Here is a 22,852-nt window from a genome sequence, read left to right on the forward strand (position 1 = left end):
CATTAACCAACCACTCAATCAAAGGTCATCATCAGTCCTCTAATCTCATTGCAGAAAAAAAAAAACAAACAACAACAAAAATCCCTGAAATTCTGTAATTGTACAAGACATACATGTACGAAGTATGACAAACATCGTAACGTATCGTCATACCATCAAGGCAAGAAGCAAAGTCATAAGCGCGCGCAGGGCAATCTTCATCCATAGAAAACTGGCATGTTCAACGACTCGCGCTCAAACCCTCCGAGTCCCAGCCGGCTGTCCTCCTCATAAATAGTCCGGAACTTTTAATCTCCCAAAGCAAGTATCCCCAATGCTCCAAATCCAAGTTCATTCCCCAGCGACCTGTGCTAAATTGATTCCCTCTTGTGTACCGATGTTGCCCAACTTCAGAGGGCATTAGATCCCGCAGCATTCACCATCATCAAACGCACTCCCACTCTCCCCAAACACACCACCGGGCACTCCGATCCGCAAGGACCAGGCCTCTCCAGATCCCCCTTTCTTGGACTTTGACGGCGGTCTCCCAAAAGCTTCCCAGAACTTCACCATCCACTTCCTTCAGGCTGGCGGGCTGCGGTATCCCCTCGTGCTTACGGTTCAACCTGATGATTTTGCCGCCGGGAGACTGGATCGCCAGTTTGGCCGGCTTGTCCTTGACTTTGACGCTAGCCGCGTTGTTTGCGTTGTTGCCGTAGGTATAGTCGCTGGGGTTGGAACCGGTCGTACTGCTAGTCATGCTCATTGCGCTAGCAGGGCGTCCAAGTGGGTTGGGACTAACGGGGCGGACCTCAAAGCCGTTCTGTTCGGTCGCTGGCGTAGATGCTATCGACGAGGGGTGTTGCCGCACGCAAAAGACATATGTCTCTCCGGCCCCCAGGCGATAGCATTGCGGTTGCACGACATAGAGATCTTGTCGTGTGGCATGCGGTGTAGGATGCCTCATGACAAACTCATAGCTTGGGTTCTCGCCCGAGTGGTACAGAGGTACTGCAAGAGCCAGGGGATGCACGATATCCCTCGAAGAAAGCATCAGACCTTTCTTCCCAGCGTAGACCTTGACGTAGGCGAACCCTTCGTCCCCTGGCAAGATTGCCTTGATCACATATCGTTTCTGTGCCATGTCCGTGTTAGGCACTGTGCGGTACCAGCTTGGTTGTGCAAGAGCACGTTTCTTAGTTAGGTGGTCGGCGTCTTCATAGACGTCGCCGTCTTGGTCGCAGAGGTATCTCCTGGCTTCCACTTCTGCCACAATTTCAACATCGGGAGGGACATTGATGCTGAATGTGCACATTTCTAGGCCGTCCAGTCTGATAATACTTGTGTCATAAGCGTGCATCGACAAGCCTTGCCGAAAGAACGGTGGGCCTGTTCCAGGTAGGGCTAGAAGCACGTCAGGACTGATGCTGGGAATCATGTGTTGCTGGAGTTCATCAACGGGAACATGCGTCCAGCATAACTCGCTCGGTCGCGTCAAGAAATACCATGCTTCGGCGATACTGGTGCTGATGCTGGAATATAATGCTCTTTTCGGGTTCGTCGGGCTAGCCAGACTGGCGTCTATCATTCTCCATTCTCCATCGACGAGCACAGCGTTCCAGAAGTGGTTTGGTCGAGTAATCGCATCCAAGTCCAGTTCTTCGCCAGGGGATTTCAGATAGCCGTGCACGACTTCGGCGTGAATGCCAATGGCAGTGCACATCTCAAGCACAACCTCTGCGACTTCTTTGCTGCTTCCCCGTTTGCTTTGAAGGACTCTTCTAGTATCGGCTGCCTGGTTGAAAGAGTAGCTGTCAAAATGATCTTCTTCCCAGCTAATTCTCTCGGCGCACCAAATAAATATCGCTCGTAATCTTTGTACGCCACTTCGATATGGACGGCATATGAAACCCGTTGCGAGGCCCCCTGCCGTTATGCTGCTAGGAATGCTCGTGATGAATCGCGCGGCCTTGTCCACCTGGCTGAAACTTGGATTGCTGAGCTGGAACGGCGAATACACAGGTTGTCCATCGGCGTCTTCGTCTCCCTGGAGATTCTCGTAGAGTTCCTCGACTGGACAGATAACAGGCTGATCCAGCATCTGACATCGATCGGCTCGCTCTTGGCGTTCTGATGGTCCTGGCGTGTTTGATCGATTGACGTCGCGGCGAGTGAGAATATATGAGCCAGAGGCTCCGCTGACTAGTCCCATCTCTTTGGCAGCATCCCTCCCGAATGTACCGTGCGACTGAGTAGTGGTTACTGGCGCATTGAATGCGGTTCCGCCAGCGATACCCGTCATTTTTGTGGGCGACCCAGAGGTGCTTCCTGCTTGACTGGACGAGATAGTGCTTCTAGCGCTCGCAGCACCGGTCTTTGCACTGTCGATTAACTTCTTAAAGAACCCTGGCTTTTTGGCTTTGGGAGTCGTAAAACCCCCCAACCCACCATTTGCACCTCGACTCGCATCTTCCCAGCCGATCGCTGACTTTGCCCCTTGTCTGGTGTCATGGTTCACATGAAAAGATGTTCCTGTGTTTGGCGTCTTTGGTCGCGTCTCCATTTGGTTCCATTGCTCATCCCTAGTGCCGGTGCTAGTCATGGGTCTGGCCATACGGTCTCGAAGACTGCCCATTCTCTTCCTTGCCAGACTTCCCGCACTTGTAGCACTAAATGCACCAGCCGAATATCCGCTCATAATACTTTGAGAAGTCATGGCTGTTTGGCGCGAAAAGTTGGTCCCGGTGCTCGCAGAACTCTGTGCTCCGCTACTGGAGCTGCTGTTGTTGGTCAAGTTCGTCTTCTGCGTAAGGGCTCTTGAAAGAGTACCATCACCAACATCTATGGCGGATTTCCTTCTGCGCATTGATAGTCGACGAGCTGCCTTGGCAGAGTTTGCCCACGGCGAATTCTTGGGCGGCGGTTCCGGAGGGTCACTGTCCGGTGCATCTGAGTCTTGCCCTTCTCGAGCCTGTTGCATACGGCGCAATCGACTCTCCATTCTCTGGACGTAGTTCTCTAATCGAGGTGGACCATCTTGAAACCGATCTGGGCTGTTGTGGCGACTGCTATAGTTGATGCGTCCTTCGGAGAAAGTGCTGCCTCCAGCACCGAGCCCTAGACTGGTAACTGGGCGGGGACCTAGACGAGCATCAGATCGACGAAAGTCGTCGAAAGCCTCGGGGGACCAGGGATTGAATGGCTTCTCCTGTTGGACAGAATCGTTTCTTACTAACGTCATATCCTCGAGAGAGGACATGACATCGTCCATGGCACTCCGAATCATTGGGGGAGTGTGTCCGTTGACCGAGGGTGGTGCTGGGGAAGGAGTGCGGCAGAATGTCTGGTATCGATCATTCATGTCGAATGCTTGTGGTGCAGGTGAGGCAGCTCTGCCTCCAATGATCCGGTGGGGTGGTGGAGGCGGCGGGGGTGAAGAGCCGATCTCATGATGTGGTAGGGGAGATGGTGATCTTGAAGGGGCCCTGGACGGTGGTCTCTGCTGCCACAAGACCGTTGATGGAGGGTTTCGTGTGTCGTACGTTTGTGGTGCCGGTGCAGAAACTGGTGCGGCTTGCTGAGGTACAGGCGCGCTGTTGACTGAAGGAGATTTCGCATGTTTATAACCGCTAAACGGACGCCTCGACTTTGCTTTCTCCTTCTTCTCTTGCACCGTCTTGCTTCCACTGTTGCTCTTGTGTAAATCCCGCATGGGACTGGCCGACCGGCGAGTTGGGACGAAATCTTCCTCGAGCACAACCACGAAGTTCGAGGGAAACAGGCCCATCATTCTTCTGTCTCTGAGTAGTCTTCCCATCCACCACGAGCCGTCTCCAGCATTGAGGCATTCTATCAAGTCGCCTTCGATGAACCCAAGGTCTCGGTCCGTTTCACCGCCCCAGGAATAGACTGCGCGGCACCAGCAAGGGAACTTCGTAGGGAGTAGAGGAGATGACATTGTGACCGAGTATCGCGCTCAACGTTAACGTCGCGGAGGTTCGAGTCGCATTGATCGGAGATGCCACAGCATCTAGTGTTTGCTGATTGAGAGTCGTGTTTAGGCAAGACGTAAACATGCGATTGCTAACAAGTATCACAGAGATGTAACGACAGCGCGCTGCACAAAAGTCAGAGCAGCTTTCAGGACGACGACTGAGGAAGCGAGCTTCGGCTGCGCAGCCGGAATGATACGCAGTCGACTCAAAGCGCGCGGTGGTGATGATGGAGGAGGAGCCGTTGTCGCCGTTATTCAGTTGCCAAGCCCAAGATGTAAATAAACAGCGGCGGACAGAGCCCTGAAGTGCAAGAAGCACGTGATAAGTGGAGCTTTGCAACAAACACGCCCAATCTGGTATAGTGGAAAGGCGGTCTCAGCCTCGCCGTCCATTATGCACCTCAACCTTTCCATTCTGTGTACCACTGTGACGTATGCACTTCTGCTACAACCTCTGAACTTGATTGTCCAGCAACCAAGGCGGGAAAATCATTTCCGTGAGGACACATATTGTGGTCAGACTGGTTGAGATTCGTTGCTGGGTAGGCTATTGAGCTTGTCATTTGAACCAAGGAGTCATTTCAAATGCGAACTTGGCCACGAAGGTAAAGTTTATCATCATCATATTATTCCCCAGCCACCTGTTGCAGGAAAGGGAACTCTCCGATCTCTTATGATCAGACTATTGCTGTTACTTCCCATAAATATGAACTCTCTTGCCCACGATGGATCGGCGCTGTGTCTGTGCAATCAGCCGTCGCCTTTCTCGTATTTAAGAGCCCAGACCAAGGCTTGCCCCATCGGTTCACGAGCAGGTAGCCAATCAAACCGGCCCAATCTACCCGGGGACTCTGGGTCGGCTGACCTTTGGTTGAGCTTCTCGCCTACTTTGGATGAAGATCAAAGAAGAGACAGGGCGCTCGTCGTAGAAGCGTCCTACTTCCGGCTTCTGCGGCATCACCAAAAGGTGGTCAGTTTCTAATTGCCCAAAAAACTCAATCTGATGTCTTCCGTGGGCTTCAGCCGCCCGTTCAAGATGTGCTTCCTTCGCCCTCCTTCTGGGACTAGAAATTCTATGATCCGCGTCCAGCCAATCGCTTTTTTCTTTCTCCAGGGCTCAGGGCCTTTCGGTTGGTGCTTGCCGTCTGTATACGAGGGCAGTCCGCCTTGGATGTACAAGGCGACTCGGTGGCAGGACTTGGCAGCATATAGAAGGGCGAATTGAGTTTGCAGCTGCAGCCTGATAACCATCGTTTGATCTCGTACTCCCACGTTGGTCTCTCTAACATTTTTTTCTTTTCCGGTTTTCGAGCCTGTTGAACCTGGTATCTCGCTTCAAGGACCGATCACCGCTATTCTACTTTGGAAATGGTAAGTACTTCATTATTCAGTCGCCATTGGCTGTGGATGCTGAAGATAGCACCAGGGCACCCACGCACAAGGCTGGTGGAACGGAGAACAATCTGAGGAGAGGTAAGGTGTCGATCCAGCCTTTGGCCGTTTTTCAATGTTCATTGTCGCCAGTTATCCTCTATCGGCGCCTCAATCATACGGACAACGACAGCGAAGCTCCAGACCGACAGAATACAATCCATATTTCTACGCCCAGTCCGCCGAGGGGGGGAATGACTACACGATCCATAGCCCTCCTCCCGCCCGACATAATCCCATACGCATATCAAGACGTCCTACCACAGGCCGAGAACCGCGCTCTCCCTATGAAGCATTACCGTCTGGGGACTACGCTCTCCCTCCTATCAACGATGCTGTGCCAGATTCTCACATTGTACGATCCATTGCCCCTATTTTCGTTTTGTTGTCGGACGCCTCCTGAGACTAAATGCCTCTAGTACGACATGAACGACTATTACAACCCTCCCGCATACCATCATTCGGACAGCGCTATGCCTTCTTCGAACAATATGGTAAGTTTATCCTGTCAATAACTCTAGTCCAGTAGACGGCCACGTTTTGATAGATCAAAATAGTCTATCAACGACGGCGTCTCCCTCAACAACGACTATGCGGCTCCTCTCACCACGCAGCAAAAGTTCAACGAGGACGACTACGAAGTGCACGGCGTCAAGGAGCCAGACGACAACCCCTACCGGCTCGACGCCGACTCGAAGCTCAACCGACTCTCAAACAACCTGCACCTCAAGCGCGTCTTTTCCTGGCTCGACCCAAAATTCTTCCACGAGCGCGCTTGGTTCAGCTGGACGTCTCCCCACTCCTACCAGCTCCCCGGCCACTACTACCGATCCGCGAGTGGTGGACGGCTCAACGTCTACAGGCACAGAGACGTCTTTCGGCGAAAGTACGCCGGCTTGAACGACGATCGGTACCTCAACCCGCTCGACGGGAGGGTGGAAAAGCTGTGTGTCCAGACGGTGAACGAGCTCTACGACGCGGACAACGAGACGACCTGGCGGAGGACGTATATCGAGAACGTCAGCCCCTGGCTCATCCGCCTGGCCTACTGGCCCTACTCGCACATGCCTGTCCCAAGCTCGAGTTCCGATCTCGCTTACGGCCTTCGCGAATCGTCCTCGACCGGCATTGGCGCGTGGGAACAAGAACAATGGCTCCACGTCGGCCTGCGTTGGCTCCCTACTTGCATTGGCCTGCTGGTGCTGATGATCTTCCCAACCGACGTGCACGGCCAAGTGCGCAACAACGGGAATTACGATCCCGTGCCATACCGATACTGGTCCTACCCTCTGTGCGCGCGAAACTTTCGCGAGAACAAGGGCCAGACGCCCAACCCCGGACCCTTTGGGACGGCCAACGACTTCCGACTCTCTGAGCGATGTCTGCGACCGCGCCTCTTGTGTTTCCTGGACCGCGTGACCGAGAGCAACCCCAGAGGCTGTCTCGACCCGCAGGTCTGGATTGACGAGCACGGCGGATGTGTCGAGCCAACGTACATCTTCATTTCCTACACGGCCGAGAACCAATTCGAGAGGCGATGTGCCGACGCCAGGAAAGACATCCAGAGCACTGGTTCTTCGTACTGCAACTGTCCCCAATGCCGGGACGCGGCCTCTGACGCCGACGCCCTCCACAGAATCGCGCGGGAGGCCGCCAAAAGTGCCAACGTGGCCGCGTACTGGACCGACCAATGCTGCATGTCCGCCGACAAGGTCGAGCTGCAGGAAGATGTCTACCGCATCAGCGATGTCGTCCGCGGCGCGGCAAAGATCGTCATCGTCGTCGGCCGGACAGGTCAGGACCGTCTCCCGCCCTCGGTCACCACGCTGGACCTGCTGAGGGAATGGGGCACGCGGATGTGGACGTGGCCCGAAGTTCTGCTGGGCCCTCCAGGGGAGAAGATCCAGGTATACACGCGAGGAGGAGACGTGCGTGCTCCGCTGGAGATTTCCAAGATGGAGTTCCCTGCCCAGGTCTGGGACGACGGCGACGTGGCGAGACAGCTGATCGACAACTACGAGGGCTCACTGGCCTTGAGCCGGCTGGAGCTCGTCGTCCTGGCACTGGAATGCCTCAAACGACGCGTGGAACGAGGGACGACAAAATACCTCGAAGGAGACCTATCCTATGCACTAATGGGCCTGCTGAGACAACGGCCAAGGGTCAGCCAGACGGACTCTGCCTTTCAGGCCTTTGCGCGCCTTTCGTTGGCAAACGACAGTGACCGTCTGCTGGAGAGGATGATTTGCCTTCTTCCGCTAGAGGACAGTGACGATTCCCGAAGCAGTGGCCAACACTACAATCACGCGACCGGTGACAACAGCCAGTACGGAACGAGAACCGTCGATGAGGAAAGCCGAAAAAGACACTACTGGACAAACCTCGACGACTACTGGGGCGCCAAACTCTGGGACATCGAACCTAACTGCCAGGTAGCAGGCATCGGCAAGGACGACACTGTGATCCTCGACGGCGCCTACGGTGCTACAATCCACTGGGACAAATTCCAGCGCGTCGCCATCACCACACGAGAGACGTGGTCGCGCATGCTAGCCCGGTACTTTGTGCGCGGCACACCGGCGTGGTTCTTCACCGGCGTCCTCACCGTGGCGCTCTCGACAAATAACCCTACCGGCAAGGCGATAGGGGCGCTCTTCCTGATCGTCGCGTTGGTCACCATACTCCTCTCCCCGATCCTGATCCTCCATATCTATGGAGGCAAGGTCTGGAACACCCAGCCGTGGCTGTTCGGATTTGAGGGACACATGTCTCTGCGCAAGATTGAGATGAAGATCTTTGGGTTTCCTTCAGACCGGCTCTCCTGGGCGCCTTATGCCAGCAACATGTCCCATCATCGGGTCAATAGTGAATTCTTGGATGACGAGTGCGAGGGCATAGATCCTCTGCTTGCAGGCGAGAATGAGGGAGGTGGTGCGCAAACGGTATCGACAACGGGAGAGAAGCTGAGACTCTTCACTTTGGTCGACACGAATACTATGTATGTGCCCGTCTTTGTATAATGTGGCTGAATTTTCTCTCGAGCAATTCTGACCTGGGATATAATAGGACTGTAACCACATTTCGAGCTGCGCGACCGCCTACTGTCGCCCTCCTCTGCGGCTCAGAAGGAGGCATGCAGCGCGCGGTGATGTGCTCGTATGACTGGACTAATCAGTGTCTGTGGCGAGAGACTGTGCTTCGCATGGAGACAGCGGCGCTCCAAAAGATGCCCAGGATCGGGAGGGTCAGGTTTGGATTGAGGCGATGGGAGGTCGAGCTGGGAAGGAGTTTTCTGCAGCCTCCTGACTGAGACTCGACAGGCAAGGACACGAGAGCTCTCTTCGATATCACCCCAGTCGCGGACAAGTACGGCCGTAAGAAAGGGCAGACCACGTTGACGACAGTGTGATCGTGATGCCGATACTCCTGGCTGGGCAGATATGAGGCTGGAGGACCACTGTCTCCCAACAACGCGACCACTCTGTATCGCGAAGGGAACATACCCGAGTCCATCAGCTGATATCTTCACACGGTGGAGATAAGAGGTGTCTTGGAATTCTGGCGCAATAGCCTCCCCCAAAGACGCATCCCGTCGCGCCTGGGAAGGACAGTATCTCCACATTCAACGTACCTCAGCGCGGACACACGAACTCTGAGGAGGACGTATGACAGCCTGGTCCTGAGCAACCTACCTTCTCAAGGGCCACAAGGAGCAGATTGTGCGGTGCCGGCCTCCTGGGAGTGCTTGTGAGGGTGGTATGTGACAACCACCACCTTAGCCACCACCTTCCAGCAGGGCCTCGTAGAGGAGGTTCTCTCAACATCAGCCTCCGGCTAGTGCTGGTGGCAGGCGAAGATCTTGGGAGAAGTTCTTCCGAAGCATCACAGGCAGACGAGCCTACCAGCTCCGACCCCCTGCCAAAAGTACAGGTATACCTCCGAGAGGAGCCGTCTGGGCTCTGGCGTCTCGGCGAGGGCACAGATGACCAGGTCCTCGTCGGCAATCTCTGACTCAGGGAAGGGCTGGTGCGTGCAAACCGCCCTCTTCTCAGCCCACCACCCGTCCACCGTCTTCTCTGGAGGCGCTGGCTGAGTGAGGTGCTCGGCCGAAGTTAACCACCCCTTCCACCGGCATCGACCCGTGATACAAGAGTACCCGCATAACTCGTTTCCGCAGACATGCATACCTACCTACCTGCCTGCAGACACACTTTGTGTACCAAAGGGGGAAAGTGCACCAATGGACTCGTAGTCGCGCCGGGCTAGGGCGGTCGGGAAGTCCAAAGTCTAGGTCTTGGACTAGTTGTCTAGGCTAACCAACCATCCACCCGCCTGGGCAACGAGCATGATTTTTCTCATGCACGACAGATGACTCGGATTCCAGAAGATCAGACCCCCAGCCTATGCAGCTTCTGGGAGGTCTTTTTTGGTCCAGGGTGAGCTGAGGCAGGGGGGTCACTTGTATCGAGTAGGGCCCTACCTACCTACAAGTAAGTCCTGGGCAGGGGCGAAGCGAGCATTGGCAGTGGCAATTGTCCGGGCAGTGGTACATGTTTGCCTCCGGTAACCCTCTCAGGGCCTCTTTACTGGGACAAGCTACGATTCGGAGAAGGATTCCCAACGAGAGTACGAGGTACTCCGTAGTAGTACAAACAGAACCCCCCGTTTCCCCAATAAATAATAATGAACCGACCAAAAGTTCCCAACCATGATCAAATTCCAAGTTTGGCCTCAATGTAACTGCCGGATTTGGTCTCTCCCCTTGGGTAAGACCTGAGTGGAGAAAGACGACGAATGGTATAGTATTCCGCGGTTTGGCCATGACGATGGCGACGGCGATGGCTATTCAGCGGTAAACAGAAGTCTTGGATAACTAGATTTCGCCGACATATGAGAAAAAGAAAAGTGGAATACACGAGTGCTTGGTACACATTACCTCGACAGAAGCCGAGGCATCTATCTCGACCTGGTAAAGGGTTGGCGCCTCGCAGGGTGGTGTTCAAGAAGACAATCTTCTCAAAAGCAAATGATCGCATTCCGGGAGAAGACCCCGAGATGCTTTTCTCGCCAAGGTCTATGCTTTCCGCTGCCATGAAAAAGCTAGAGGACCCGCAGGACGATCCCTTCGACGGCCTTAGCGGTGGCTGCGGACAGACCGGGGCACCTGGGGGGGTTTCGCCCAACCAGGACTATGGGTACTTGTTCAGAATCAAGACAAATGACCAGGTTGCGTGATCCCTTGCTTGTTCAATAGACGTCAAGCCCCGTCCACACATCCGTCGGGGTTGGTCCCGCTGCGGATGCGGAGGTTCAGAAACGTGGGGAAAAGCCACTCCACGGGACCCATAGACTTGTGGAAGCTGACGGCGATACCTCCAGATAGAGGATAGGCGTCTTCTTGGCCATTCCTTGGTCTCCTGAATGAGGGAAAATGGATCGTTAGGGCTCGTATTCTTCCCGGCGGGTGAGATTGGATCCTGACGGCAGATGACGGGCTAGAAAACAAATGTACAGAGGTAAATTTGACGCTTTTCAAAGGAGAGAGAAACACCACTACTCGCATGTAGGTAAGAGTAGACACTAGTCTGGTTGCCTGCTGCGGGCTCCGTACCCGACCACTTCTCTGGAGCCTGTTGGACGACGTCGAGTGCTGTGCAGACGAGTACAGAGTCCTCGCTTCGCGCAAGGATGAGATCCGGATCCGGTGGTGTGCGATTGTCGTTCAGTCTCTTGCTGGGGTTGAGCAGGCCGCCCTCAGTACCGAGACCTCGCTTTCAATTGCATGCTTTGACGAGGGAGGGCAACCCAGCCAGCAAAGGGAAGTCGCTTCACGGTGATCTCGAAGACTGCATCGCCTGCAAAAGGCAACGAGGCGCAGATCTAGACACAGCGGTTTCCTAGCCTTGACATGAATAGGATGATATCCTCAAGTACTTGGTTGCTGGTGTTGCGCCCGGGCTATCGATCTGGGCCATAGTGGTGATGCAGACGTTCTCCTGATGCTCTCTGAGCCAGTCTGTCTACAAACCCCCCTGGGGGTTCCGCAAATCCAGCCCAAACTGCTAGAAGACGTGCTCCAGCCGGTTCTTCCTCGCCTCCTCTTGGTGCGTGTCACGGTCCTGTGGTGGGCGAGGTGGTTAATTTTTCCGTAGCTGGGCCATGATCTAGGAGAGTGTCTCCCTTGTTTACAACGTCAGGAAAATCCACTCCAAGCTGCTAGGATGTATAGTCTCATCAGCAGTATTTGGTCTTTGTCTCTTGTTATATATGTCCAAATCATCAAGTAAGTGGACGAGGTGGCTCCTTGTTCGTGGATGTTTTTGCCCGTCTGCTGGTGTGGCGGCGATTTCCAGAACGGATTCGCTGTAGGACAGAGAAGAGAATACGAGTCAGCGACGGGCTAGGGATGTAGAAAGAGGAACTTACTTCGTGGATGCACTGATATACTCGTACGAGTTCGATATCTTTTGTATATCGAATATCGAAGATCATATGTCGAGTTTCGAGTATCGAATATCAATCATGCCTCAAGAGCCTCTACGAAGTTCCTCTTTCTACACAGGACAATACGTACGAGTATATCAGGAAGTTCTTCTTTCTACATCCCTATCCCGTCGCTGACTCGTATTCTCTTCTCTGTCCTACAGCGAATCCGTTCTGGAAATCGCCGCCACACCGGCAGACGTGCAAAAACATCGAACGAGTAGCGTATTCGAAGGTACATACATAGCGCTGGTGCCTGCAGTGGGAGCGTGACGGACGGGATCGGCGAGTAAGCGATAGGATCCGTACTTGTACCGGCATTCGGGTCCCCATGCTCGATATCTGACAATGGCAAAGCGTCTTTCAATATTTAGGTAGGTGCATGAGGAGGCAGATTTGCAGCCACGGCCCACTCGGGACTTGCGAGTCCCTATGTATGTACAAGGAGTCGGTACAGGCACTTGTACTCCGTGTGTGTGTGTATCTCATACCGAGGGCTCGGTACGCGGACATGCTCGGTAGATACACCTACATACATACCTGTCCAACGGATATGGGACTCGGTTCCCTGCCCTCTTGTCTGGGACGAGAGACCAGGGACCAGGGGACCACGAACGAGTTCGCTGACTCTTCAGTCTCTCTCTCTCTCTCTCTCTCACCTGCAGAATTGCCAGGGTTCTTTCGGGAAAGCGGCCGCTTTATGTCCCCCTTGCCACGATTTATTTTTGTATCACAGTCTCTGAGACACGTAGGATGAAGCAATAATGTATCTTTTAATAAAGTATATACTATCTCGTCAAAAGTTCCAAGGCGTTTTCTCACGAGTCAAGTCCTGCCGTCGTCCCGCGGAGGCGCGTCACGTGATGCTTGGCATTGCATTCCGCCCCCTCCCGCTGGTATAGACGAGGTTTGCGAACCGCTTTGTATCTCTTCACCCCTGTGACAGCAGGGATTTCGTACATATTCCGAGGTAGCGGTGGATATGGAGACTGCGGGGAGCCATTCAGTTGCGCGTTTCGCTCAGTATGTGTAACGGAATCCTGCGAGGCCTTCGATCACCTTGCCACCGGCGGCCGCTCGCTGGTTGGCCCGATAGAACTTGAAATCCAAAGCCAGGGTGATGAGGATGATCAGGGCGCTGGAGAGCATGCAGGTGAGGATGCCTGGGTGGTAATCGGGCTTGTCCTGCTCGCGGAAGACCGTACTTCCGATGATTCCTCCGATACCTCCCGCGCCGACCAACGTGGCCGAGCAGAGGGCTCTCTTCCATTGCCCACGGATGTTGTTCGCTTGCCAAGTGAGCACACAGGGCACGTTGGCGTTGCACGCCGTTGTCGCGACAAAGACACCGAAATAGCGAGCTGGGACGCTGTCCAGATAGCCGAGAAGAGGGAGGCCTGCGAGGAGATATTAGGAGACGAACAAGAGTGCAGGGCGACATCACACTTACCAATCAGGAGCAGGCAACCATTTGCAAGGATAAATGGCGATCGAAGATGCAACTTGTCGCCAAGGTAGGCGAAAAGATACATGACAATGGCCGCCAGGACGTAGGGAGGCGCAATCAGGCACTGCGAGGCGGCGACACCGAATCCCATGCCGTCATTGAGAATGATAGGCAGGAAATACGCAATAGCATATGTGTTTGTCGTTGTAAGGCCAAAGAGCGCGGCGAAACCCCAGACCTTCAAGTCCAAAGCACACTTCAAGTATTTGCCCAGTCTGAATTCCTCGGGGATGGCGTCGTGGCGATCCTTTTCGATCCGGGCGACGACGAAATCAACTTCTTTTTGGTTCAAGAATTTGATCCCAAAGGAGTTTGTGGCCTTTTCGGGGAAATCCACAATCAGGACGTAGGAGCCGATGGCCAGGACGCAGGTGAGGGCACCCTGAAGGATGAAGATCCATCTCCAGCCCGCGATACCAGGGAGAATGCCTGATGGCGCATCAGGGTCTGCTGCAGTTGGGCCATAATGCTGACCCCACCATTTCGGACCGGAGCCGTGGTTCTTCAGTTGGGAGAAACCATAGGCGAGGATACCGGCGAAGGCGGACGCCATAGATCCGATGAGGTAAAAGACGGCATTGCGTTTCTGGAGTTCGTAACGAGGATACCAGCAGCTCAGGAGATAGGCACAGCCTAAAATGCCGTGGTCAGCTCAGAAATGGCGGGAAAAAAATAATGGTCGGTGGACTCAGGGTTTCTTCTGCGTTGATAACTCATATTCCCCCAACTGAGAACCACAACCATTTTGCTTTGGGACGTACCTGGGAAGAAGCCAGCCTCAAACACACCAAGAATCACACGAAGACCAGTCAATTCGGTCCAGGTCTTGACGAAGCCGGCGGCACACATGGTCATGCCCCAGAGTAAAGTGATGGTGGGCAAGAACTTGCGGGGGCCGATTTTCCGCAGGACGACTGTAGCTGGAGGTTGCAGCAAGACGTAGGTGATGAAGAAGACAAGCACGAGGATCGAGTAGCGATTATCGATGAGAACGAGATCCACTCCCATACCGGCAACGACGGCGATACCAGTGTTGGTACGATCCATCAGGGAGACGCAGTAGAGAAAGCCCAACGTGAGCACGAGCCGTCTGTCAATACGCCACATGATCTTCTTCTGTTCTTCTGGGGTGAAGGCATTGATCCTGGCGTCGTTCAACTTGTCCGAGTCAGCCGACACGGTGGTATCAGCACGCTCGAGTTCATTGATGTCGAAGTTTTTCTCGACAGGGACTGGGACGGCGGCCATGTTGGGTGTGTTTTGCAGGAGCAGCACAGAACGATAGGGGAGAGAGAGGGAGGGATTTCTGGGAAAGAGTGAGGGGAAAACTGAGTGAGGCAGACTTCCTATGACGGGGACGCTGGATCCTTTATGCTCGAGTATGCTCGATCCACGTTTTGATCAGGCAAAGGAGGGATTGTGTGATATTGACAAGACACTAAAGCGAGGTCCAGAGACCAAAACCAGCGTAGTCGAGTTCACTCCACCGGAGCACAGGATCGAAAATACCCTGGTCATGAATGCACCAGCAGCAGGGATCAACCTGTCGTTTCGCCAAAAGCTGAACAGATGCCCAGGCTTTCGAGGTGCCACCTAAAAGAGGGTAGCCCCCTAGAATGAGGGTGCATTCGGGCGAGAAAACCAACCTACCAGGTGAGTGCCGGAGGTTGAAATGACCCCAGGTTTGGGGCGCTCCGGTGGAGTCCGGGGTATGGGTTTGGTGGGCCGAAAGTGAGCTCCTTTGACCAGAAGTATAGTAGGCTGTGCTTTAGTCAAGGTAATCGCCCGGTCCAGCCAGAATTTGTTCCCAGCAGTGTCAAATTTCCATCGACTGTGATTCCTGGCTTCTTGGAAGAGATATGTTGGTGGCATAAGATTTGAGGGCGTGGCACACGCCATTACCGGCACCCGAACGAATGATGGACGTTGCATCCACGCCTTCTTGGAGGTGTAGCAAGCACCAGATAGGGTTGAATACGGGTGCTTGACTTGCCCATCCGTGGCTCCTAGTCACTGGGCGAGCGTCACTTGTTGCCGCCAAAAGTCTTGGTGAGAGCTTGGAAACCCCACTGGGTAGATAACCAAACCCATCACCCATAGTCAGTCAGTCTGTCCGAGTAAGCTTCTCCAAACTCAGTCAGATTGTTTTTCCTTCTCAGCCTGTCGGCTGCATGGACTGGCGTGACTTGGGCTGTTCATCAACGGAAGCGAAAGCCCCCCCTTGTACCAGCACCACCAGCACATCCTGGCCTGACCTGAGCCCATGATCCAGTCGATCGACAAGCGATGGAACGTGGTGGCAACGTGTCCACGACCTGTGCGGAAAAGATTGCTGATTGTGCATCATTAGTATGGTCTTGGCCTACCCATTTTCTCGTAATCGTGAGGCAGGTCATCCCTCAAAAGCTGGTGGTGTACAGAACCGTGGGAATCCGCATTGAGAGGGGTGGCAATTGCGGGCTCTCCGGGCAGTGGAGCAACTCAGGTTTGACCTTTTGCTCGTGTTTGTGGGAGAGGATCCCACAGCCAAGAATATGCATCGGTCGAAAACGGCCATCATCCCCGTACAAAAATTTGGAATGATCCATAGCAAGGCACCGAAATGCCTAGGCATCTTGCAGAACTCGACATTGAAGAATGCGGGGAGAGTAATAACCGCGGTAGTATGGTCGGTGTTATCGAGCAAGTGTTGGTGGCTGGCGTGACGTTTGGTTCTTCCCCAACTCACGAAGAGGAGTCTGAAACATTAAGCCTCCAAACACCCCAGGGCGCCTGACGCGAGGGTTGGCGATAACGGCTGCTGCTGGATTGGGGTTGTCAACAACTCAGTGACCTGCCGAGATTTGTTCCCGGTCGGTGCTGGGCAGGACACAAAGAACTGGGGCTCGGAGGATTTTTGAGTACGGAAGCCCCTGCCTGATTAGCAAAGGTCGCATATTTCGTCCCGGGGCGACTCTGTCCAGCGTCAATCATGGTCGGCAGCCCGCATAATGAAATCTTGAGGTATTGGCGACGATAGATTGTAGGGATCTCGAGGTAGGAGAGAATGAAGAGGTCAGAAGGGAGCAGATGAGCTTAATATCTAGAGACAAAGCGTGTGCACAAAGGAATTCGATTATTCAACACAAACGCACAATACGCTTGCTAATGAGCCGCCTTAACCGAATAACCACGGCGAAGTGACCCTCGGAATGAATCAAGAGCCCAAAAGCGTGGTTCCGAAACCGGTATTCTGAATACCGTGATAACCCCATGGGGAGTGTCGCTGTTCTAACTGTGTGGGCCTTGGCACGGTGGCTGGCCAATAAGGGCCACGGGGATTTGACTATCGACTTTAAAAACAGCCAGATTAGACGTGATCCTTCTTCGTCACATGTCCACAAAGAAACAGCTCTGCAGGATCAATCCTCCCATCTCCCAAAGCCTTGACGACTTTCATCAGATCATAGCAGACAAGCTCCGAGACGAAGCTATCCTGGTGATAGTCCTGATGCCCTTGCACAAACTGTCGCATCCAGCTCGCCGGTGTGAGCATTTCCCCCGTGGCCCTTTTTTGAATAATGTCCAGGTACTTGTCTATCGTCCGTCTATCATCACCGGAGACACTCTCAAAGACCTCTAGAATGTAGGACTGCACGAGCGGAATAAGGCCCGGGAATGAGTGACCCTTTGAGTTTCGCAAGCTCAGAGATCCATTCATGATCTCTGTCATGGTCATAAGTGTATATTCTTGGTCTGGATTTTCTGATTCCGGCGCTTCTTCATCTAATGTCGCCCGCTCCACCTTCAGACGGAAGAAGAATTTCTGCTCGCGGACCGCATTTCGCGTGTGTGCTCTCTCCATGTTCTCTGCGACCTTATCTATGGGGATGTAGAAGTTGAGGCGATAGTGCAAAATAGTGCGGGCGACTAAGGTAACAAACACCGCGAATGCCGCGTTTTCGAAATCGGTCAATTGGACTTCCAGGGGTCGAAATTCAACCCGCCATCCTGCCGCGCCGTCTTTATAGGGCAGTTTGAAGTCGACATGCGGCCAGACTGCAGAGTGGAGAATCTCAAAGAGATCGAGGCTTTCGTAGGATCGGAGCTCGTTCTTTGTCAAGGCGATAGGATCGCGAGTAAGGATGTTGGCGTAGTGCGAAGCCAGCAGGGAATCCATGTTGCTGTGATACTCGAGGTATCGTTTGATTGCCGGGTCAACTTTAATCTCAGGTGAGTTGTAGACCGGCTGAAGTTGCGAGTCGTCAGAGATGTACATTGCCGTCGATGACCAGCGTGCATGCAAGCCAGCGGGCTTGATAGTCTGCTTTCGTCGTCAGCCAATGGGCTCGAGTCGGCTTTTCAAAGGCTAGTACATTTGAATGAAGCTCATTCGTCGTTCTATCATCCACCGCCGAAGCCGCCTGATTCCATCGAACGTCTGTATTCGTGAGAAATCCACGAAAGAAGGGCGACGCCGCTGACAATGCCATGAGGATGGGGCCCAGCGGACATAACTGATCGTGCAGGTAACGTGCTTCTCGGAGGTTTCGCGCTTGCATCGTGACCTGGAGCCCGCAGAAGCTTGGCCCGAATGCCATGCTGTCGCCATATATAAAGTTCTCGGCTGAACTGTCGTGATTCTGTTCTGCATCATCCTCTTGAGCATTGTTCCGGTGAGGAAATTGAAGTGACTCCCTCCACGGCCAGGGCGTGTTCTTGTCACGGTAGATTGGTATCTTGACCCTGCATGGACGCCCTGCACGGCGCGCCGACATGTTATCGTGAATTGTACCATAACGGTCATGCGTGCTGATCAATCCATCCGGAAGGAACTGTGATTGCAACAAGAGTCCGTGAGTGGGCAGGGCAGGTTCCGTGTAGAGCCCTGGAGCACCCAGGCGTGGGAACCCTGGCATGGTGACGACTGCTTCTCCCGGCCCAAGGCATGCTTGTATCATTCGTCTCCTGATGATATCGCATGTCAGACGATGTCTCCCAACGCCACACGCTGTTCTCACCGTTTTCGCATGTTTTCCTCTACACTTAGCAAGCTCTCGATCCTGCTGCTATCATAAGGCTTCCCAGGTGTAGCCTCGACCATGAAGCTTCCAAATTCTGGCTGGAATTCTGGAGTGACTACATGACCGCTGCTAACTATCGTGAGATCTGATTGTACTCGAAGAAAGGAAAAGGAAGGGAAAATACTTGGGAGTCCTTGCAGCTGGACTGGTGTTATTAGCGCGCGTGTGTACTCCTCTCTCCAGACTGTTGAGCACATATTCCTGTTTAAGGAGCAGATTTACCCGCTTATTTGAATCATCATATGCCACGAGTTGGTACTCAATCTGTTGGGTCCTTTTCTTAGGCTCATAGTCTCAGTGTATGATCTGTCAGTGGCTCACCTCGTCCCCCCACAGCGGAGGGTACCCATCTATATCTTTGTATTCCTCAAAAACATCTACCAATTGCTTGACACGGCCGTGTCAGCAACGACGGCCGGAGATTGGCAACCTGGCCCAGTTTCTGAGGAAGCAGATCGTGAATATCGTCTCATACCTGCATAGCACGGCGTCTAATGTGCTCAGACATGGACATGACTTCGGTCCAGTGGGAATCCCTGTCATTGTCATCGCTCCTATCCTTGTGTTAAGTCCTCGAACTCATGAGTCTGGTTAGATGTGCTCGTACCTGGACTCCATTGCGAAAACCCGTCACATGAATCTCTGATCCAGTTTGTGTCTACAAGAGACGACTTGGAAGGTTGCTGCATTCAGTTTCATCCAGGTTATAGATTGCTGCCCAGATTTGTTCGGCCAATTCAGGCCCGCATTCTGACTGACGTCACTGGTGGGACATTGGCAATAGCGCCACAAATAATGATGTGTTCGTTCACTAGTTATCGACTTGTCGAGTTGTGTACCTGGTAATTAGAGTTGGTGCTGTAAAGTCCGTTTCGGGCATCTCAAAAGAAGTTTGCTGGGCTGCCAAATGATCAAGTCTCACCACTTCGCCTCCTTTTTCGAGCCCGAAATTCCACCTCCAGGTTGTCTTCGCCGCTCTCTGCAGTCGATTCGGCGATGCAAATGCGTTCGTAGCTACGATGCACTGGCGGCTTATCAGGATTCGAGGGTGGCGGGTGCGGAGACCATACAATTCGATCGTCGACGGTCTCCATTGTGAGACAGGAGCGTTCTAGTCTGTAGCCAGACCAAGCCCCGACTTCGAGTGATTAAAATCTACAACATTTTCTTCTGACATGATACTAACCTCGATCTCGCGCATCAGGAGCTCAAGGACCGAACTCGTCTGCACCAGCCAGGCTATCAGAGGCCCGCCAGCCCGGTTGGTCAACTACAAGTTACATTCACTCAAGCTCCGCAGGATCGGACAATACCTCCCAGCATTCCACGGCGCGACCTGGCTCAATAGGGTAGAAAAGGCGAGGAAGATGCGCTGAGCAGACGCGAAGCCGGGGGCGCATGGGATGCCGTCAAAGGAAAGGCGCGCGAGGTCGCCGTCCCGTATGAAACGTCGGCTTGGGGAACCTGAATCTGACGAACGTGGAACGTCGTCACCCAGACATTCCACCGAATCGCTCAGGCCCAGCACTCCGATCCGTGTCCAATCTACATCGTCCAATAGTTCGTATTCTTCTTCTTCTTCGTACCCTCCTCCAGAGATGACCCACGATGCCCACGCCGACACCTCAGGCACGGCGGGTCTCAAGTACAGGTACAGACCCAGGACGAGGGCGGACTCGAACAGCGCCGTCTCTGACTGGAACATCATGCCTTCGGAGATCTTGCGCTGACTCATGATGCGGAACGTCTGCGCGGCGTGGAGGCATGCTCGTCGGGCGGTGGGGGTTCTGCACCATTGAGCCACGGCGTTGCGGGCTATTCGCGCCCGCGCGGCACCGTTCCTCCCGGCGGCGTCTTGGAAGAGGAGCGGATCTGCCGCGAGGCTCATGCACGTGTTGTGCCAGGACACGAGACAGTTGGGGTTGAGGGATGTGAATGCGTCTTTATATGCGTCGTACAGGCCCGAGAGCACGGCGGCCGTTCGCTGGATGCGAGCGTGGTCGTCAAGCGGCCTGTCATGCCTACCTGCCCGAGCGCAGTCCGAGTCGACAGCACCGCCTGGGCGGTCGAGTTGTCCTTCCAGCACTTGAGCCCAACAGATTGCCAACAGCCCGTGCATTTCGTAGTTGCCGATTGACCGCGGAAGACTCAACGTGTGCAACGTGACCATCCTCCCCGACGGCGACTGGAGCAAGAGCTTCCACCAGACGGCCTGGTTTGGAGCCTCAAAGGTCGCGAGGTCGCTCGGGACAATGTACTCGAGCAGTTCGAAGCGGAGCATGGGCTTGACCTCGTACTTGTGGGAGAACATGGCGTCTCCCATCAAAAGACACACGCAGAGCCGCTTGGTGCTTTCGACACGGGCCCACGCTTTCCACTTTTCCCGCTGACTCGCCCCGTTCAGTGAGCCTCTGAGGGCCTCGTTGCCGTCGTCCGTCGGGAAGAGATGTCGGCGCTGCGACAGTGACATGGCCTCAATGTACATCAACCGAGACGTCTCGTCGTAAAAGTTGGCCATGTGACATATGCACAGGAGCAGCATGGCGGACGCCAGCGAGGCCAGCACCTCGGCCGAGAAGTGTGTCTGATGAGCGTGTCGATCCAAGTCTCTTCTGCATGTTTGAATCGCGGTAGGGAGCATCGCTCCAATACATCTTTTCGCTCGTGCCTCGTCTAGGAACATCAGGCCGATCAGACACATGGCGAAGAGGACCGACAGGTTTGCCGCGGGGGCGTGAAAAGTCACACGGTGGATAAAAGGCATGAGCGGGTGAAAGTGACGAAAGTAGAGGCCCAGTGATGCGGACAGAGCTTCCAGTGATGGAAACTGTGCTTCCAAGCTGGATGGACGGCCTCCACGAGACCATGGTGGTTGTGATGGAAAGGCATCCGCCACGTCAGGCCGACGGCTCGATTGCGAAAGACAGAAAGCTTGCATGAGTTGTGAACGGCACTCCTCATTGAAGCCAAATGCGTGCGAACCGAATGTCGGGCTCTCTGTCGACTCTGTGGCAGTATGAACACTTTGATGGCAGAAGATATTGGCTTCACAGCAGCAGATGACAAATTCCCACCAATTGCGCGAGGTCTGTTGATGTCCTCCCCCCATGACTTTAGAGGGCCAAACAGATTCACGCGGAGAGAGGACATGTTTCGGCAATCGGGACGAGGAAAGACTGAACCACCTCCTTCCATTGATCCCTGAAGTCGATGCAGATTCGGGAATTTCAACTTGATATCGCTCGTCCCCAGGATAGTGCCGTGTCGAATTAGCCTCAATCGACTCCAGTTGTTCTTGGACCGTCTCCTCTGAAGTCCATTCAAATTGATCGGGCAACTCGGGTCCGTGAAGACTTGTGCCTGTAAAAGTGAGGGCAAAAGAGGTGGCCGGGGATAGGTAGTCATGGAGATGCTGGCTACCTGTTCCGTCGATAAACTCAGTAGCGGTCAACTGTCCGATATTGCTGTCTGAGGAATGGACATACGCATCCATGTCGTTGGCCTCACTAACTCCAGATATTGAGATCACATCCGCCACCCCGAAACTCTCGATTGCTTCCTGGTAGGCCTGTTCAGGTATGGCCTGTGATGTGTGGTGAGGATAGACAGCAGCGTCCATTACGGTGTCTCTGAGAGCAGCAGATGTTACAGGGTCGGTCATCGAATCGAAAATTTCCTCGAACGCGAGACCCGCTAAAGGGGGCAGATCGTCGATGGAGTTGGCATCGTCGACGACATTGTTCGATCTCTGTAAAGTAGACGAGATAGGAGGACTGAGGCTTGTCCCCAGATTTCGTCTAGGAGAGCGGAGGCTTTGTGCGTGGCCTGCAAGAAGATTGCCCTCATTGCGTCCATATACCTCGACTCCGCCGGCATCATTCAAGAATTCTCTCGCCTCGCCGTGGTGATCTCGTATGTGTCGCCGTAGGACATCCCTGGGAGAGCGCAGACCGACTCGTCAATGGCCAAAGTGCTGTGGCGACAGAGGGTAGCAACTTACCTTCTTCCATAGTGTTTCTGGCAGTGCAGACATCGAAAGGGTTTCTCCCCCGTATCTGGACCCGTGGTTGGTGGTTAGCCTTGTCCTCCACCTCTTCGCTCCCCCCTTCTCGCCAGGGACTGATCACTCACGACTGCGCATGTGGCGATGGAGATGTTCTGCCTTTGAGAACTGCCGCCGACAGAGACGGCACTCCTTGTTGATTCGATGTCGCATGTTGAGGTAAATGATCTGTTCAATCACCTCTTACATTAGAATCCAGAAGGATGAGTGTTGCTGGGAGACCTCCTCCTTCTCAATCCCTCACTACTTCTGTGTGTGGTGCCCGGCTGTGGGCGAGGAAACACTATTATTCAATAAATAAAGGTAATCAACCTCGACTTGACTGGACCTTG

The 22,852-nt window shown here is 53.9% G+C and overlaps 4 protein-coding genes across 4 annotated transcripts; 1 reads left to right on the top strand and 3 right to left on the bottom strand.

The window, feature by feature from the left end:
• Positions 1-424: 424 nt before the first annotated feature.
• On the bottom strand, positions 425-3,937 carry AYO21_03209 (hypothetical protein; the record flags this gene model as incomplete). Its single annotated transcript, XM_022653183.1, has 1 exon — positions 425-3,937. One exon carries the CDS (start codon positions 3,935-3,937, stop codon positions 425-427), a length of 3,513 nt encoding a protein of 1,170 aa, XP_022514576.1.
• A 1,543-nt stretch (positions 3,938-5,480) lies between these two features.
• On the top strand, positions 5,481-8,424 carry AYO21_03210 (hypothetical protein; the record flags this gene model as incomplete). Its single annotated transcript, XM_022653184.1, has 3 exons — positions 5,481-5,759; positions 5,824-5,898; positions 5,962-8,424. The coding sequence occupies 3 exons, from the start codon at positions 5,481-5,483 to the stop codon at positions 8,422-8,424; spliced, it is 2,817 nt and encodes a 938-aa protein (XP_022514577.1).
• A 4,483-nt stretch (positions 8,425-12,907) lies between these two features.
• Positions 12,908-14,642, bottom strand: AYO21_03211 (hypothetical protein; the record flags this gene model as incomplete). Its single annotated transcript, XM_022653185.1, has 3 exons — positions 12,908-13,284; positions 13,338-14,027; positions 14,156-14,642. The coding sequence occupies 3 exons, from the start codon at positions 14,640-14,642 to the stop codon at positions 12,908-12,910; spliced, it is 1,554 nt and encodes a 517-aa protein (XP_022514578.1).
• A 2,101-nt stretch (positions 14,643-16,743) lies between these two features.
• On the bottom strand, positions 16,744-22,467 carry AYO21_03212 (hypothetical protein; the record flags this gene model as incomplete). Its single annotated transcript, XM_022653186.1, has 6 exons — positions 16,744-17,697; positions 17,750-18,341; positions 18,395-18,495; positions 19,644-19,727; positions 19,794-22,411; positions 22,458-22,467. 6 exons carry the CDS (start codon positions 22,465-22,467, stop codon positions 16,744-16,746), a joined length of 4,359 nt encoding a protein of 1,452 aa, XP_022514579.1.
• Between the last annotated feature and the right edge of the window lie 385 nt (positions 22,468-22,852).

The sequence above is a fragment of the Fonsecaea monophora genome, assembly GCF_001642475.1.
Source record: "Fonsecaea monophora strain CBS 269.37 chromosome Unknown Scaff15, whole genome shotgun sequence".
NCBI lineage: Eukaryota > Fungi > Ascomycota > Eurotiomycetes > Chaetothyriales > Herpotrichiellaceae > Fonsecaea > Fonsecaea monophora.